The 18,424-nt window shown below is 40.9% G+C and overlaps 1 protein-coding gene and 1 long non-coding RNA gene across 7 annotated transcripts in view; both read left to right on the forward strand.

Annotated features, from left to right (window-relative positions):
• The window catches only part of LOC145452325 (uncharacterized), a 97,588-nt gene that overhangs the window by 6,357 nt on the left and 72,807 nt on the right, over nucleotides 1-18,424 (forward strand). For 4 of the 6 annotated variants that reach the window (XM_080330536.1, XM_080330537.1, XM_080330534.1 and 1 more), the window contains one exon: nucleotides 6-152. The exons of the other annotated variants lie outside the window; for them this stretch is intronic. In XM_080330536.1, coding sequence (XP_080186662.1) covers nucleotides 6-152 — 147 coding nt within the window. The remainder of the gene's footprint in view (nucleotides 1-5; nucleotides 153-18,424) is intronic. 6 annotated transcript variants of the gene reach the window in all.
• On the forward strand, nucleotides 159-17,857 carry LOC145452329 (uncharacterized). Its single transcript, XR_013919303.1, has 2 exons — nucleotides 159-4,934; nucleotides 6,347-17,857. It is a non-coding gene; the product is annotated as an uncharacterized LOC145452329 (long non-coding RNA).

Consider the following 18,424-nt stretch of genomic DNA (forward strand, 5'->3'; position numbering starts at 1 on the left):
TATAGGTTCTACAAGTTGTTTTGCTGAGGCTGCTAATGTTCAGCAACACATTTCCGAGAGTGACGTGCGGGTTATCGCTGGTGACGATGTCCAAGGCGACCAGCATAAGAATGTGGTGAGGGGACAAGTAACTTGCGATGCCAGATTCACGGGTATGCTTAACGTAAACTAAGTGCGAATGTGAAAGTTGGTCTATGGGAAATGTTCTTGAAAACTAAACTATATGGTGTGAAACGCATTTACCGGCTTTGTCCAATATAAATACCAGAAGTGTGTTGAGGTCTCAACAACTTGCGAGATATAATGCTATATACTCAAAATATCAATCGCCCTAAAACTTCACTACATAGTTGAGTACAGTGGCGGCTTGTGACAATATCGGGTGGTGGGGCAAGGGCTGCAAGCGACTTTTTATCAAGATGGCGTCACAATGGCGTTTTCCAACGTAAACAAGTAACTTGGTGGTACGGACTACGGTAGCACGAACTTCCCGACAACAGTGATTTTAACGTATGTGCCGCGAGAGGTCTGCCGGTGAGCTGTGACTTGAAGTGTGGTAACTGCGTAAACGGCGTACGGAACAAAGATTCGAAACGGTTCATGTTCGCACTATACCTGACTAATTATCTGCAGAAATGGAAATGACTATAACTTGAGAGATTGCCAGGCCGTGTTATTTTTGGCATATGCCAAATCTGCCAAAAATAACTTATTTTTGGCATTTTTCGGTTTTTATTTTTGGCAGTTTTGGCATCGTCCTCTAAATAGATAGTTTCAGCCTCGAATTAGTCACAAAACGCTTTATTTGGGCTAGCTCGTCAAAAGACACCACAAAATGTGCAGCATCCACGTATAATCAGTGCCAACAAACAATAAGAAGAAAAAACCTAACGATTTCATATGTTAATAATATCAAACGAAACCACAAAATGTGCAGTATCCATCGGAATCGGTGCCAATAAGCAAAAAAAAGAAAGAAAAGCCTAACAAACACGCTCAACAGCTGATTGTTACAGCTGTTGAATGACTTAAATCGTTTGCACTGTAACAGTGCTTCCAAACTCAGGTCAGTTGAGTTTCTCCTAAATTCATTTCTCGCCCAGCGAATCTGGGAAATATCGGCTTCAAACAGTAGCCGTTGAGGGAAAGAATGTTGCCAGTCATCCACAAAAGGTTTTTAGAGCTTCAAAATCATTGGAGGGCCGAACCGGCTTCCATGCATCATGAAAAGAGATCACTTCGCAGTGCCATCGATCTCATCGCGGAAAGAATTTTCTTCCCGATCCTTTTCCAGGAGTTTCCTGTGTTGTCTCTCAACACATTCTATTTAGTAGCACGACTATCATTTCTCCTTCAGTCTACCGATATATTTTCGGAGGACTTTTGTCACTTCAGGTGGCTTTAATATTACCAACTCACATGGAAGAGTCCTGGGAAGGTTAGCTTGTTTAAGAACATTGACGAAACAAGACTGGCAAAACGAGACTGTGGAGCTTAGAAATAGCGAGACAGTTTGTTGCGTCACAATGTTGAACTCGATCACAATGCAAAAATCGTGGTTAATTTTGGGGGTTCCAGTTCCATGAGCAGAATATAGTTTATAATTAAATAATCAGTACTGCGACAGCTTCTCATTGATACCCGTTTTATCAAATTTAGCGCTCGACAAGCCGGTCAAAAATGGTCGTAAAATTGCCTTCGGACAAATGGAAAGTATGACGTAAACCAAATGCAGTCAGCCGTTCAATCTCGCTGTGCCCACACCATTTAGGACACCATGCTTTCACCCCTAATGGGTGGGCTGGACCCAGATTAAGAAACCTGCCTTTCACAAACGCTCTTCTCGCTTGTAACGCGGTCCTGTTAACACAACACCATTAACGAAATACACTATTTGGCAGGCCGTGTTATTTTTGGCATATGCCAAAAATTGCTTATTTTTGGCATTTTCAAATTTTCATTTTTGGCAGTTTTGGCATCTGGCTCCTGAAATGCCAAAATTAACACGGCCTGGAGATTGCGTAAGCCTAACTGGGAAGGTCAACGAGTTCGGACACATACGCAATTGTTATCTCATAGATTGGACATGTCATATTGAATCCAAAACATAATTCTGAAGAACTACGGATAGCAGGCTCAGAAATTCGGTCCCGGTACAGCACAGGAGATTTTGGCCATGAGGCTGGAGACTGTCACACGACACACACGGCTTACGGTCTATAGTGTCTATATGTCTGCTGTAAATCACCTTGGAAAATATATTACCGAATAAATACGTGGATGAAAGCCGAAAACTTGGTACACTGTTACATGAAATCATCGAGAAGTAGCCTCATGACCGTTTTCGGTATGGTACACTGTCAAAATTTATACGAACAGACCAACACCGAATTTTGCGTAAAATTTACCGAGGAATAGGCTGATCAAGCGATCAGCTGTTAGCCGCCATCGAAAACGAAACAGCTATCGCGCTTGACAGGGGTTGTAATTGTAAGCAAATGGCCTGAAGGCCACAATTTCACGGTGAAATTGACATTGGAGAATATAAAATAAAAGTAAATATTTGAATGCAAACCGAGGATGTTAGTAAACTGTTTCATGATATCATCATCTCATCACCTATCTCAGTATGGAACACAGTTAGCGTTAACACAGATACACCGGCTTTTGCGTGAAATCCGCAATGCGTTAGGTAGGCCAAGAGTCAGATCAGCGCACATCTCTACCATACTCGACCTTGATAACGAAATTGCTGCCGTAATCATTGAGTGCCAACCTTGCGACTTGGCACAGCGTTCGATACTAAAATCAAGACATACCATGCAAAAGCTCATGACGGATCTAGGTAAGGAGCATCGTTAAAATCAATGGAGACCAATACCGGCTTTGCGTAAAATATGTTTGCGATAAATGACGAGTCAGCTCTCACTCGACTTAGGAAACGAAATTACCACTAACACAGTACAGTGACTAACTTGAAACTTGGTACAGCGTTCGATACTAACATTAAGGCTTACCGCGCCAAATGTCATGACCGATCTCGGTATGGAACATCGTCAAAATCAACGGATACCAATACCGGCTTTTGAGTAAAATCTGTTTGCGATACATGACGGATCAGCATACACTCAACTTCGGAAACGGAATTACTACCCTAAACTATAAGTAGAAACCCTGAAACTTGGGACAGTGTTAAATACCACCATCACGACATGACATACCAAGTTTCAAGAATTATCATGGTGTGAAACACCATCAAAATCGACCTATACCAGCAAAGGTCGACTAAACGCATATGACGGTAACCGAGTTCAGATATAGATACCATTGTTACATCACACCTTAAGGGCAACCAGGCTATGTTGCCCCGGTTGCTCGGTAATTTTATGAATAGGAGAGAGTAAATCACTGTTTCTTTATTGTGCGCGGCTTTGAGAGAATAGACAGTGAAAGCTTGTTATGAGCGCTACCGGGGCATGCCCCGGCTAGGCATTCGCAAAGCGAAAACACGGAAGAGAATTCGATTTTCGCAGAGACTTCGCTATATATGGGCATTTACAAGCGAAATGACAAGAAGAATAAGATTTTCGCTGTGATTTCGGTATATATAGATTGCTGTGCGTCTATAAATGGTAAAGAACTGTTATGAACAGAATTTTAGGTGGGGCAATGCCCCAGTTGCCCTATAGGACGAGCCGCCAGTGGTTAAGTACCAATTATTGGATTCAACACTGCAACTTCAGCGCTAAAGAAATAGATTCTAAGATCGCTAGTAAGCCCACATTCTGAGCACTACGCCGGACAAAAAAGTCATTGGTGAATAGGGGTAATAAAATTCATACCATATCCATACAATTATATTGTATATATATATATAATTATATATTTTTATATGCGGGCATAACGACTAGGACAGTTCAGTAGCATGATACCATAATGATGACTGTACTCTGTGATTTTGATTGTTGCGTCAAACTTTGCCTTTTTGGTTTTGCTTTTAAACCTGTTTAAATCCCTTCAGTGTGCCGATAACTCTTGAAAAGAGGCACCCGAAAAGTCTTCGAGTTTAATAAATATACTGCTACAATGGATGTTGTATTGAAAGCTATACTCACGAGGTTGTTGCGGGCTGTGTTGGTTTGGGCCCACCATCGCTCACTGGATTATATTGATCATATCTGATTTGTGTAAGTGCTTGTCGGTACTCAGAAGGTTCCGCAATCGATTACACGTACCAGAATACATTAAAAAACTCGAGAGAGACGCACATCATTGCAAATCGACACTACTTCATGAAGTGCGAAATATTTTCTGTGTTAGACGCAGGTTGCACAATCCAGCTTTTGTGCATCAACACCCATGTCAGCCGTACGTAATCCATAGACTAGATTTTCCTGGTGCTATCATGTAACAAGATGTGGCGCTCCAACAAAACGGGGCTATTTGAGCGAGAGAGTTATGGTAGGCAAGCAATACATAAGAATTAAAATTATTCTTCAAAATTCTAGCTGGTGTTGATACGAATGTTGTGCGATAGGCGTATAACGCTATAGTTGACATGTCTATTCGATTAGTACAATGTATCTTAGCGGTGCTCCTAAGAGTAACAATTTGCTTTAGCCATAGTCAGTCTTCACGAAATTGTATGTTCAGAAACTGTACCAATAACAACCAATTTCTCATGACACCCCGAATTCACAAAAGTATTGCGACCTCACATTTACAGACTTGGAAAATCCGACCTGTCAAAAAGTTGTTTTCATTACCATACGCTGTGTCGTTATTCACTGTTATGAAGCAGAATTCTCTGGTTACGAATTATCATATGCATTTCTGTGTTTCATAGTCCATATTCTTATGACCAACACCATGTAGGCTATTCACATTCTTGCATTGAAGATGGTAATGATACATCTTATGGTCCTGCTAGACCAGTGGTTCCCAACCTTCTTCATCTCGTGCCTCCCTTGGCCGAAATTTAAGCCAAAATTCCCCCCTTAGGATAAATCTGGCCGATGATTAAAAAAGGTCATTTTTACCGCGCTAACACCTTTTGAGAGAAAAAGACGGGCGGTACCGAGTGTTTGTTTCTAGCAGTGCTGTAATAACACTTTGAAGACCGTCAAAAACAATGGTCTTGGTCCCAAATTTTGGAACGCTTGACTCAACAAACCCCCACACTTCCATTTGTGTTTTCGGCTTACCATGCACCAATCGCTAATATAACTGTTGTGAAAAGTCAGTATGCATAAATTTGCTGGTCTCGCGATTTTTTTTTTCAAGTTGGCCAATGCATTTGGCCAATAATATTGGCGCTTTCATATATAGGAGGGTTGACCAGACTCGAGTCATTTTCTCAAATTACGGAAACGACTCGAGACAATCTGGGTATTGACTCGACTTGGACTCGAGTCATTGTGCATGACTCGAACCAAACCATATGACTCGAGACTATGAGACGGCCAAGACCGACATTTCTTTGTAATTTCGAAGAACAGTAAAGCGACCACCCTATTGGAATTTTGTCTATTGATCCTGGTAATTGACAATGCGACAAGAAACTGCTCCAAGTGAGGAAAATTAGTATATGATAAATCCAAATCATTCAATACCACCAAACAGTGTGGACTGGGGTGTGACTTGGACTCGAGTCATAATATCATGACTCGGACTCGACACTCAGCTCGGTGACTTGGACTCAGACTTGACTCGAGTCAAAACTATGAAAGTGAGATTGACTTGTGACTCGGAGCCTCGTGATTTAGTTAGAGCCCTGATATATAACATACACGTGATCAGATTCCCTGCTGGAGCTCATTGAAATTTAGGACACCCATTACGTTTCGGCAACATTGCACCAAGTTTAATATGTCTCTTTTCGATCGGGTCACTGTTCTTTGACTTGAATCGATGACGTTGGAATATTTTGTCACTGTCTGAAAATGTTGACTTGAAAATATAAGATAAATACTTTCACTAAGAGGCCTTGTTATGATAGATTCGGCACAACATTTGCTCGCTTAGGATATATTTGATTGAGAGGCCGTCGCCGGCCTACAAAATTGTCTTGCCAACTGCAGCATATCTGAACTAGTTTGAAAAAAGGGGGGGGGGGAATTTGTATGTGAAAAAGAGATTTCAAATAGCATTTGAACATACTTTCAGCAAACAAAAAACAGCCATGAGGAGCATACATTCGGATATAACTGGTTGACTACATGACAGTTCGGACATGAACAATCTGGGAAATCCGTTACAATTATAAAGTGGAATTCCTCCCTAAAAATTGCAAAATTCCCCCCAAGGGGGGAATTCCTCCCCGGTTGGGAACCACTGTGCTAGACAGTCTCAGCGAACACCAGTTTCGACTGCGAAGGATGTTAGTTGCTGTTTTATGCGTAACTCTGAAGTTTCTAGCATTAGTCACACTGCCGGTTTTGCCCTAGCAACAGTCGAAAGGTGTCTCCGTATTCTTTGACACATACGAGCCCATTATAGATTATGTTATACACGCAAGATATAATACAATCTCATTCAGCAGCGGTTGTTCGTTAATTTGCTATTAGAAGTAACGAAATGATGGGTATAAACGATGTGGCAGGTCTGTTTTGTAATTTACGTGTTCTGATGCTAAATATATTTCGTGCTTCTCAAATGACATCTGACCAATTTCATTGCATCGCAAATGATGTGGAATCGACATGTAATCAAGTTCTGTTGTTGTAACCAGCAGACATCAAGAATAAATACACGAAACAGATGATTACAAATTGGAAATCACGTATGAAACCGGTAATTTGTCTTCAACATAAAATACCATAGGGTTCTGACCAGAGTTGGATCAATTGTAATTTGTAATTGAGATGAAAGTAATTAATTACACTTTTTCATGTAATTGTAATTGTAGTATGATAAAAATTTTGCTCAATTACAATTTCAATTACATTGTTATGGTAACCTGACAAACACAACATAAAATGATCAATCAATCATTTATTCGTCACACCAGTGAAAATCCGGTACGGCCAAGATGACGACGAGGTGCCGCAAGGCCTTAATGCCGTAGGACACAGTCACGACCTGTGTGTGTGTGTGTTTTTGGGTATTCATGGTGTTTGTCGACTACTATGGTCATTTACACCAGGCCGATATTCTTCTTATTTTACGTAACTGCCGACTTATAGCACGGCCCACCTCTAGGCTTTTGTAAGACACCGCTGACGCGGATGAGGTGGCGAGGAGGAGCCTAGGTAAACCTCCAACACTTAGGTATCGGAATTCGGAAGTCGACCTCGGTCGGACTCGAACCCGCACCCATTGGTGTTGCAGCCGCGGATTATACCACTGCGTTATCTCGCCACAGTCGCGACCTGTAATGATCAGCCTATTTACATCGGTGTTCTATGCGTGCCGCATTATAACTAGATCATTCAGCCATGCTAAACTGTTTCCCATACTTCAGTAGCAACAGAAAACTTTGTGAATTACAATATAGGCTAAACCAGTGGTTCTCAAACTGGGGAGCGTGCCCCCTTGGGTGGCGTGAAAGCATCTGAAGGGGAGCGCGAAGCTCCGGTAAACCGAAATTTTTTCCGCGCTTGGCGCGATTCACCTCCATTTCATAGTCATTGCTCTGTGTATAGTGCGAATTTCATATTGGAGAATTCTCTCATCAACAGCCATAATCTTCCATACCATCAAACTATCTGTGAGGATTGCTAACATCCTGGTTTCATTGTGTGATATGACGATAAGGGGGGGCACGAAATATTTCACTGTTATAAAGAGGGGCGTGTCTAAAAAAGTTAAGGAACCAGTGGTCTAAACTAAATCTTGATATTTCAAAAATGGATGAACAGCAAATCAACTCTTCTGAAACCTGTGCTGAACCAGTTCCTACATCACGGTCAGAGTTTTTTTGAAATCTCTGACCAGTAACGAGGCTTGCTGCAACAATTACAGAAAGAAATTCAAGTTTCCAACCAAGGCTTTATCAAACTTGATCACGCAATCTTGGCCTAATTTACTGGGGCCAGAAACTTTTTGCACCCTAATGTTCATCAAATGCAATCTAACAGTTTCCGAGCAAGTGAAAATGTAAATGCGATCCAAACTGTTGCAATTCGAGTGCAACTATGCATTTATTCATAGGTTAAATACAGTAATAAATGATCAAACTGAAATACAAAAGAACAGTTGCATCGACTAGCCTAATCCTTATTACTCCAACAACTCACAAGACGTGGGTGCTAATTAGGGTTGGATTATCCGGATAACGGTTAACCGGTTAACCGCAGGTTTTTTTATTATCCGATATCCGGATATAAATCTGCCGGTTAACCGGATAAAATAGTGTCGTTAATAATGTGTTTTAAACTTTTAGGAAGCTTCAATAAGTCGTATTATCAGTGTTTCACGTGACCAGTTAGCGAGAAGCGTGTCGCCAATTAGCGGGATACGTCTATGCACACTGCACAGTGTAACGCGACGGAATCTCCCGCTGAGAAGATCGCCACATTAGGTCATTGATTGCCGCGAACTCGGCTATCGTTGCTGACCTGGTTTTTCGAGTCTTCAACAAGCCTATAGTTCCGCTGGCAGAATCACCATCACTGGCCTACATAATCGCATCTGCATTGGCTTGGTGATCACGATATTATCACTGGCCTGCACAATCGCATCTGCAATAGGCATGGTACGAACGATATCATCGCTGGCGTAACCATAGTCTCGGGCCTGGCATGCGTTGGCTCCTATCTCTTGGTGGCTTGGAGACAATATGCCGCTAGATTATTATGATCAGCGATTGTGATTAATGAGTGACATTGCGAAACTGAATGACATCGAATGTTCGCATTCCGGAAACATGTTCGTGCGTGCAAGCGTAATTGATTTCCGCTGATACTAAATTCGAAAAAAAATCGAAACCACCTCGTTTTATTTAAAACACCCCCCTTATTTTTCGGCTGACTACGGGCCTGATCATGTGAATTTCTCATGGAGGAATTAGAGCGAGCTATCATGTCGGCCTCAATTCCGGTATCAGCTACTCGTCCTTCCAGTAGTAGACACCTAAACAGAAGAATGGGCAAAAAGGAAGCGCTGCTTAACTATATTCAGCCTTGCTTACTATAATTCAGCCCATTTTGTGGAAGCAGAAAGAGCATTTAATACGTGTGGACTCTTTGTTACAAAACTCCGGTCCCGGCTACAGAATGCCACTATTGATGCGGTGTGCTTTATAAGGAGGGAGCTGCAATTACACTGTGTAATGATTTTGCGATCCATTCTTCATGCAGACCTCGTGAAATCGATTATCTCACTTAGGATTCACTATCCGGTTAACCGGTTAGCTAAATTCCAAATATACGGATATATCCGTTATCCGGATAGTGAAAATTATTGATATCCGAACTGACCCTAGTGCTAATACATACATGCACGCACGTCGCACAATCACAACAACAAGAAGACGAGATCGCTCATGCGTTTAAGGAAACTATGAGAGAGAGAGAGATAGTAGTAAGAGATAATCACACATTTCGTAGTTATCAGGAGGTCTTTCCTTTTGCATATATTTTAATTTCACACACCTTATCGGAATCATCCTTATCGCTGACGCCTTACCAATTACATTTCATTATCCTCATTCAGCTCTTAGTAGTAGGGCTCTTCAAAAATGACTTTTTTCTCAAATCGTACTGGCTACTTGAGAAAATTGTTAGGTTACCTAATTTAAGCCTACACACAAAATTTGGTTCAATTCCAACCAGTAACCGCTTTGCTACAGGAGAAGAAAGTTTCTATTTATTATATCAAAATAAATAACAAAAAATTTGAAAATTTTCTGTTCACCCCATGAAAGTGTTAGGCTGTCTATAGAAACGATGCTCACCAAATTTGGTTCAATTCCGACCAGTGGAAGCGGAGTTATTGCCGTCGAAAAATTTGAATTTGAATAAAAGAGTATTTACGGTGAGCACAACTATAATAAATAAACAAAGAATCGGTCAACGTAAATACTATTTTATTCAAATCCAAATTTTTCGACGGCACTAACTCCGCTTCCACTGGTCGCAATTGAACCAAATTTGGTGAGCATCGTTTCCATAGACAGCCTAACACTTTCATGGGGTGAACAGAAAATTTTCAAATTTTTTGTTATTTATTTTTATATAATAAATAGAAACTTTCTTCTGCTGTAGCAAAGCGGTTACTGGCTGGAATTGAACCAAATTTTGTGTGTAGGCTTAAATTAGGTAACCTAACAATTTTATCAAGTAGCCAGTACGATTTGAGAAATAAATTCATTTTTGAAGAGCCCTACTGAGTAGCCTAATCGTTTTATTGCATTTCATTAACTTTCCTGTAGCCTATTCACTGTTAGTCGCTCTAACTTTTGGTTGTTAACAGTCGCTTGAAACATTTTTCTGTGTTTGCAGTTTTCAGTACTAATGATTAGGAATAGTTCGAATTTTTTCTAATTAAAGGGTATTCAACGTATCATGAATGAAACATGAATAGCTTGCGATTGTTGCTAATTACGTCGCTAGGGTTGTCAAAGAACGCCTCTCTACCGAGTCAATTACATGTTTAACAGTAACTGTAATTGTAAATAATTACATGTTTAACAGTAATTGTAATTTGATATTTTAGCATTTAGTAATTGTGATTGTAATGTAATTCAAACATGCAGGGGAATAATTGTAATAGTAATTGTAATTGATTCAACTCTGGTTCTGACTTCGCATTGAGTAGCTCGCACCGCGACAATAGTTTACTAAGCGTAATGGCGTTTTGGGCTACTCTTCTGCCATCCCCTATTTACGCTCGAAAATCTTTACTTGAGTGAATGACGATCATGCGCAGTCATGAATTCCAATTCGCATGGATAGTTTCATACACAATAACACTGTCCAATTTTGCGGCCCGATTACAAAAACTATCACGAGTAGCGACCCTGTTACGGCGTATACCAGTAGCAATAACGGGATCGCGGGTGTATTACTGGGCTCGGGACCTTGTCTCTCTGCGACTGCCGCCTGCTCAAATGACACTTACAATCATCACGGCACAACCGACAACACCACAAGTCTATGCGGTTATAAGATTATGTTAATACGACACAAGAAACTCATAATAACGATACTCACGGACACATATAACGGAACCCAGACGATCTATAACTCCTATACGATACATACTGCACAGGAAACTGTAACAAAACTCCACACAGGCCTCACGCACAAGCACACATACCCATCAGTCTAAACCTAGCCCAGCAGCAGCCTTGTCATCTACAAGCGAGTACGAACTACCAACGGGGCAACATCACTCCCTAGGTGCTCGCGTAGAAACGTCAGTGACTAGGCCGTGCCCCAACCAACTATCCACGCAGAGATTCCGACCGGTACGTCCAACTCAAGCCTGCAAATACAAGACCAAATGCCTACTACTTCACGCCATAACTGCCTAATACCCACCACTATTTCACGCTGCTGCCCCCAACTACTATTACTTCACGCTACCAAACGCAGAGACATACTCACCCGCATCCATCTTCAGCCACGCTCTCAGCCAACTCCCTACTCAACCAACTCAACAAGCGGTCTCCAGCCATATCACGCGCAACAATATTCTAAAGGGCAAATACAGAACATTCTGGAAACCTCGGGTTTCCACGCACGAAAGAACGAGCATTTTCTCATCCGATTTATAGCAACGATGAGATGGAAATTTTTGGCGCGTACTCGTCATATCGACATGTGTAACGTAATCACGTTTTTATCCTCAGTCCCATCTAGCACAATACATAGTGATCATTATTTTCGAACCTTACAATAGGCCCAACAAGGTTTTGCTTATGATGAAATTGCGGGTATGCCGAAAACCCACAATATTCACAGGCATATCTAGCTTACGGTGGTTCGGCGCTTATGTATGGAAATTGGACATTGAACATATGACTGCTCTGCTGTTAAATCCCCATAAACATGGTTAGTCCGAAAAGGTAGCACCAAAGAGGCGAAGATTCTCAATTTCGCGAAGGCCTGCTGTTGAATTATGTGAAATCAGCAGATATGGCTGTTGCAATAGCATCTTATGAAATATGTCGGAGCTGGACCTACTCCTCAAATAACTGGCTCCGGCTCCAGCTGAATTTTATGTAGAGCTCCGGCTCCAGCTCCGGTGAAAATGCACGGCTCCGGGGCTCCGACTCCTTGATCCGGCTCCAATGGGGCTGTTCCACTTCATTTTGAACACGCGGTGGCGACAAAGGTAACTTGACCCAAATCTGTTTTGTTGCTATATGCTTTACTATGGGAATGGACTAAACATGAACCCAATTTCGTCTATTGGCGTACAACGAGGATGGTCAAAGTATCCATATCAATATAAATCATCCATATGGATATCAAGTAGCTGTTAGCCGACGAAAATGAGGCTATTTCTTGGCGTCTGGTCCTCGTGATGGACATTGGCACCATGGCAGGTGGAAGCTTACCGGTACATTGCTGTTAATTTTCCGAGAGTCGTATAATATGGCGAGTTTTATATGCCTCATTGTGTAATGATGACGGTCATTTGATCTCAGAAGATGCATCAATTAGAAACAGAAAGTTATCGGAAGGATGGATTCCGTTTACGAAGAAAAGGTTTGGATGCCTAGTCCTCTCCTGGAAATGTTGTCTGCAGAATATCATTTCACCAACATGATTTATCCTGCTTCCCCTGCAGTAAATCAGTTCCCCCATGAGTGTTATGTGTTATGGAAAATTACGTTATGTACATTGTACATTTGCTGAGTGAAGTCCTACAACAGGGGTCGTCAACTCAAAATGAGTCGCGGGCCAATTTTCGAAATTCGTAGAGGCCGCGGGCCGCATGACTTCAATACGGAGATAATAATAGGCAACGCAGTTTCATGTCCATTGTCCGTTGCCGGTGAACTCTAAACTAATCTATTTACTCATATCGGCTTACTATGCACACCGAAATCGCGAGTAGTCATGTTATGAATAGTCAAGGGATTCGTTTTCTAGACGCGCGAAGCGCGAAAATTTTTCCGCAACCATGAGAAATTTCGTCATTATTATCAGTATAGTTTCACCTATTACTTATTATTCACCTATTATCGACGAGATAGCGTAATGGTAAAGCGTCCGGCTTCTTGATCGGTAGGTCGTGGGTTCGATCCCCGGCCGGGTCAGACCAAAGACCTGATCAGTAAAACTGGTATCCATGACTTCCCCGCTTGATGCTCATGCAATAATGGGATAGTATGGAGAGGTGGTGAAAGACTTAGAAAGCCATACAAGGCTATATATGTACCTTCCTTGTCCAGCGGCATATGCACATGCACATCATGCACTCATGGTATGCATATGCATGCGCAGATCGTGTGCATGTGTATCATGAGTCGGTGTATATGCCGCAAAAAACATCAAGGACAAAAATAAAGTACGTCCATTTTCCTTACTATCAAATATTTATCCTTTTTCAGCCCATGTCATCAGATTCACCGGTAGAGTTGATGCAGGGGGTGTGTTCAAACATTTAGCGAAGTTATCAATGCTGTGCTGCATTTTGCGTGGGCGAATTGTTATTAGTCCCCTTTGTTACATGTTGCTATCTCTCGACCTCACATCAGGATTGTCGATATAGTGGAAATATATTGGATTTGCCCAAACGTATGCCTACCAGAAACAAATTTCCTTCACGAGGAGAACACGATTACTAATAGGTATTTCTTTATGTGGCGCATCAATTTCCTCTGCTGTTCGCATCTGTACTGTACGGCTCAGATAACAATAAGCACACTACTATATTAAAATCGGAACCAAACTCGCATCGAACCGCGTGCAGCGCGGAGAATATTTCAAGAATAATTCAAATCTCTCAATAATTAGGGAGTCAATTCGTTTCTTCTACTGTCGTAGATTGGCTGCGGATGGCCTGGACACGGTTCTTGCTGGAAAACTATCTCCTCGTAAAGCTTGATCTTTTGAGGAGCCCGAAGTCGTTTTCTAAGCGACTCGGTCTCGGCAGTGGTGGGCCATTGCCCGTCAAGAAAATATGAATGGTCATATCAACAAGTTCTTCCTCCATGGAATGATAATGCAATCGCCGAAGCCGTATCAGCTAGTGAGGAATAGTGATATTGGACACAGGAGAATAACTTACTTTGAACAACAACAACAATATGTTTAAAAAATGAAATCAATTTCAGCATTTCAAAATACTTTACTAAGCCTTCTTCCGAAATTTCAAATCAGGTCGCGGGCCGCAAAATATGACCTCGCGGGCCGCATGCGGCCCGCGGGCCGCGTGTTGGAGACCCCTGTCCTACAACATATAAAAATCAAGCGTTTGAATTACAATGAAGCTGATTACACTTCGGTAAAGGCAGCCTCATCTGTTCTGTTTTCAATGAAAAAGGTTGCAGAAGAGACGTCAGGGTCAAAAGCTGTTGCAAAAGAATAAACTGTACGAGTCATCAGTCACGCACGGCATCTTGTTCTGACAATTCAACAATTTGGAAAAGGGGATAGCTGAATCTATATTGATTCACCCCTTATTGAAAGAAGAATCTATAGTTGATAGTGAAAAGCAACCATCATTCCAACTATAAATCCTGAACACTCAACACTGTCGGATATTGTAAGCATGGCGTCATTTTTGTGCTTCCCACTGAAAGACTTGGAAATTAGGCTTAGTTTTAAGACAACTATCTCATATGACTTCAACAAAACGGGACTATTGTCAGTTGCTCACTACGTGGACTCTTTTTATACGTATCTGATTATCTGATACATATTTTGTTGGTAGCACAACAAACTTTGCTACAACCTTCCAGATTTTCAAGTACAAACTCGATGATCAAAAATGACCAAGGCTCACAAGCTCATTTTTGTGTTTTACAATTCTTGGATATGGTGATGCTATTAGTATCAATTGGGTTTACAAGTATTTTGCTTTTTGTCTTACAGCAGTTCCATACATGGGTTTCTCAAATAGTGGGTTGACATTCCTTCTTCCTAAGAATTATGTAATTGTGTAATAATGAGCATGCGTAGATACGTTGCTTAGAATTTTTGTTGTTTGCTTTTTTCTATACTATTTTCTTTACTTTTCATCCAGTGTGCATGCCTCCTCTTTACATCGTCTAGGCCAAGGTGGGTGTCTGATTCCATAGACTACTCCAAGTCGCTTCGTCACCTTCCTATCTTTTCATTGTATCGCATTTTGTGGTGTATTGAACTGATAAAATTGATAATAAACCAATGATGATGATGATGATCCAATGTTTATGTGCTTACCATTCGAGAACCTCCACTTTATAGACCATTACGCTTTGCGACTTTAGTTTATAACCGTTCCATTTTATTCAACGAAATAACTGCAACAATACAACTGGTACATCGTTTAATTGTCAATCATCAGTGAGGATGAGATCTAGTTGGTATTATTAGTATTTTATCATTTAAAAACACCAACAGATAGTGATGAGATTGAAGAATAGGAAGGTATCGGAATGACATGAAGTCTTTCAACCAGACTGCTATTTGGTAAGGTCATAATATATCTAGAAAGGGTTTGTGTTGAATCCAGTTCAATCTGGTGTTGTTTTGGCCGCTAAATGGCGAGAATAATAATGATAGAACCATTGCAGTTGGTGATGAGGATATAATCATAATTTCAGCACTTCCATCACGAGAACAAGACGCCAAGAAATAGCATCATCTTCGTCGGCTAACAGCTACTTCATATCCATACGGATGATTTAAGTTAATATGGATACTTTGACCATCCTCGTTGTGCGTCAAGAGACGAAATTAGGTCCATGTTTAGTCCATTCCCATAGTAAAGTATATAGCAACAAAACAGATTTGGGTCGAGTTACCTTTGTCGCCACCGCGTGTTCAAAATGAAGTGGAACAGCCCCATTCCCTAGTTATGACATCACAAAAAGAATATCATTTACAAGCTGCAGATAGTTGATATGAACATTAAATAGGCTTTTTGAAGTGAAGAACTTCAATATTGCAGCAAACAATACGTTCATATTGCCAAATTTATTCCACTGGAAGCTTTTCGACTGGCTCTCTTCAGCAGTGAACGCCAGTAAATGAGGTTAACCAAGATAGAAATACAGAAGGAATTTTGTCGTTGTGACGTAATAATGACAAATACACAGAGTCGCGAACGGCAGTCAACAGCGCACGGTTACGGTACAACACACACAAAATCAGCTGTAAAACAGTCGAATAACAAAACAACACTAATGGATGATTCCCAGCGAGTTGAGATGATCCTTCTGACGACAGAGGATCGCCTTTTACAGCTTTATATTGGTTGATTCACGGACCTTTAAATGAAAAAGTGAACGACCACGAGCAACTATATGAAAAATTGATTGTTATTGTAATGTTTTGCACACTCTGGGTGTTTCAATAGGTGCTATCCGATGGCAGAATTACATGCTGTTACTTGGTCCATATCACGCATGGTAACTAACCACAGTGAGATCAAACCAGTAGAATCCGTAAAATATTTGGGAGTTATGATGGACCTCAGACTGTCATTGAAACCTCATATTGATGCTCTCTGTACCAAACTGTCTTGTGCTGTAGGTGTTTTATATAGATTGAGAAAGCTAATGCCTTGTCACGTTCGGCGGCTAGTATACTTTGCTATATTTCATAGTGATATGCAATTTGTGTGTGGGGTTCCGCATGTAAATCCTATCTTAGACCCCTAGAAGTTTTGCAAAACCATGCTGTTAGACAGGGTTGTAATGACTCGAGTCATGACTCGACTCGAGTCAGACTCGAGTCATGATTTTTTTGTGACTCGACTTGACTCGAGTAATTTTCTTGAAATGGGAAAATGACTCGAATCGACTCGAGTCAATATTTGGATTGACTCGACTTGTACTCGAGTCATTACGCATGACTCAACCCAAGTCATTGACTCGGCTTATTTTATATGACTTGAAGATGAAGAAATTTGCAAATCGTAATGGCTAGATCAATGCATCTGACGAATTCTGCCGCCATCGCTATTTGTCACCACTGCTTCCGATGCACTTGTCTGATATCAGATATGCCGCCGTAAAAACAAAAGACAATGGTACATATTAGCAATGCATTGCACAAAATGATCCAGTAATGAAGGTGTAATAGATCCTCCGCAATCAAAGTACTCAAGACTTTTCAATTATACACGACTTTTCGATTATACAAGCAAACAATCGAAGCAAAGTTCAATTAGAGCCAATGCAATGACTCAGATGGTCAAGTGCTCGGAAGAGCTTGACTGATAAGCTCTTGTGTAAATTTTAAGGCGATGATTCGGCGACTAGAAAGAATGAGTATCCAATGCTCTTCAGTGTGGTTCAAAAATGCTTTTCCATTCCTGCATCTATACTGCACCAGTGGAACGTATATTCAGTAGAGAAGGGTTTATTCTAATGTAGGGTTGCCAGACATCTGAAATTTCCCGTACATGTCCGCAATTTCACTGTTAAAACTGCGTCCCGGATGAATATCGAAAATATGCCGGAATGTCTGGAATTTTCAAGTAATCTCATACGTTTTTCCTAAATCAACATAAACAATATGAAATTTGGGTAGATTTATGCTACGTGAAATTTTTGTTCGCGCTACTCGCGATTTAGTATGTCGGCATTATTATGGGGACTACCACCCTCGCAAAAACTGCGATCAAACATAAATAAAAATAACATTCATTTACAGAAATAAGTCTAATTGTAATCGCAATTACAATTACAAGATAACGGTATATTCGTAGAGTCGGTTTACGCCGTTTCGATGCGTTATTCAAAGATAGAGGTTCTAAACCTGGGGGTAGTTTGCCTTTATTTTGGGGTTCGCGAAGATGTTGAATGCAATCAAATCAGTTTCCAAATATGCCGTAGATAAGTCTGGGCAAATGTGCCGACTTTTAATTAGTAATCAGCCTATCAAATTTTGAGCTGGGCCACGGAACATTTTCATATTGGAAATTGAGTACCGAACATAAACGGTTGGAAACCAGCAGGTGTGCGGTGTTTATGTAGCTCAGTGATGCATTGAGCACAGGCATTAGGCTGATAAATAATCCTATCGATGTGACATGAGCATGACTTTACTATGTACAATTTAAAGAAGTATTCGGAAAATTTGAAAAAATGATTTTGAGCATCAACGTTGTACAATTATTTCTCCAATGCTGTAAATGCGATGTAGTCTGTAATGCAATTGGGAAAACCTTTAGTAATATCAAAAGGTATCTATTTTTTGTTACTGCACATAGCTGCATGCACGGTTTTACAGCATGCTGACCTGGTGAAAATCAGTGTTGGGATGACTCGAGTCATGACTTGACTGGAGTCAGACTCGAGTCACCTTTTTTGTATGAC

The sequence above is a fragment of the Botryllus schlosseri genome, chromosome 12 (genome assembly GCF_051294905.1).
Source record: "Botryllus schlosseri isolate E-star chromosome 12, Bs_hap1, whole genome shotgun sequence".
Classification (NCBI taxonomy): Eukaryota; Metazoa; Chordata; class Ascidiacea; order Stolidobranchia; family Styelidae; genus Botryllus; species Botryllus schlosseri.